We start from the raw sequence: 766 nt of genomic DNA on the forward strand, positions 1-766 counted from the left end.
TTATTTTCCCAGCTCCTGTGTTTTTGGACGGATCTACGGAGTCGTCCACCGTCGTTGACCTTTACCCCTGGATGCAATATGAATTCCGTGTGCATGCCATCAATGAATTTGGAGCAGGGGAAAACAGCCGTCCATCGATCAAAATCAAGACATGGGACGCCAGTGAGTTTATTTAGAAAAAGCACAGCTTTTAGTGTATAATTAATATTAAATTTTATTAAAAATAAATTAATAAAATAGATATTCAATTAATAAATATATATACATTTAATTTATATTAAAAAAACATTCCATAATGCTTCTAAAAAACACCATTTTGTATATAAAACAACATGTGACGTCCTGTGAAGCACATTCTCACCCAGTGTTTCTCTTGTCTCAGGGCCTACAGTAGCTCCTTCTGACGTCATTGGGCAAGTAGGAATAAGCGGAGAGCTCATCGTGACCTGGGCTGTATGTGTTTATATGCTACTGTATTTATGCTATGTTTGTCGATCATTGGACAGGGGCAAATTTCTGATGTCTCTCATGTTCTTAATCCCACTGCAGCCTGTAAAGCCTCAGTTCTTCTTTGGTAAAAAATTTGGCTACGTCGTGGCGTTTAAGCAGCATGAGAATTATGAATGGAAATGGGCAACTGTGGAGGATCCTGAGACTAGACGCTACGTCTACAAAGAGAGCATGACCCCAGACACTGAGATACAGGTCAAAGTGAGCACCTACAATAACAAAGGAGAAGGACCCTCAAGTCTTATATCGGTGGTCT

General features: G+C 39.6%; 1 protein-coding gene across 1 annotated transcript; it reads left to right on the forward strand.

Moving 5' to 3' along the window:
* Positions 1-18: 18 nt before the first annotated feature.
* Positions 19-759, forward strand: LOC107581031 (contactin-1-like; the record flags this gene model as incomplete). The annotated part of the gene is made up of 3 exons (XM_016266620.1): positions 19-162; positions 383-453; positions 550-759. Coding segments are annotated over exons 1-3 (372 nt in total), but the record flags the coding sequence as incomplete, so codon positions are not given.
* Positions 760-766: the final 7 nt, after the last annotated feature.

This window comes from Sinocyclocheilus grahami, unplaced genomic scaffold (assembly GCF_001515645.1).
Source record: "Sinocyclocheilus grahami isolate Dianchi unplaced genomic scaffold, SAMN03320097.WGS_v1.1 scaffold65733.1, whole genome shotgun sequence".
NCBI lineage: Eukaryota > Metazoa > Chordata > Actinopteri > Cypriniformes > Cyprinidae > Sinocyclocheilus > Sinocyclocheilus grahami.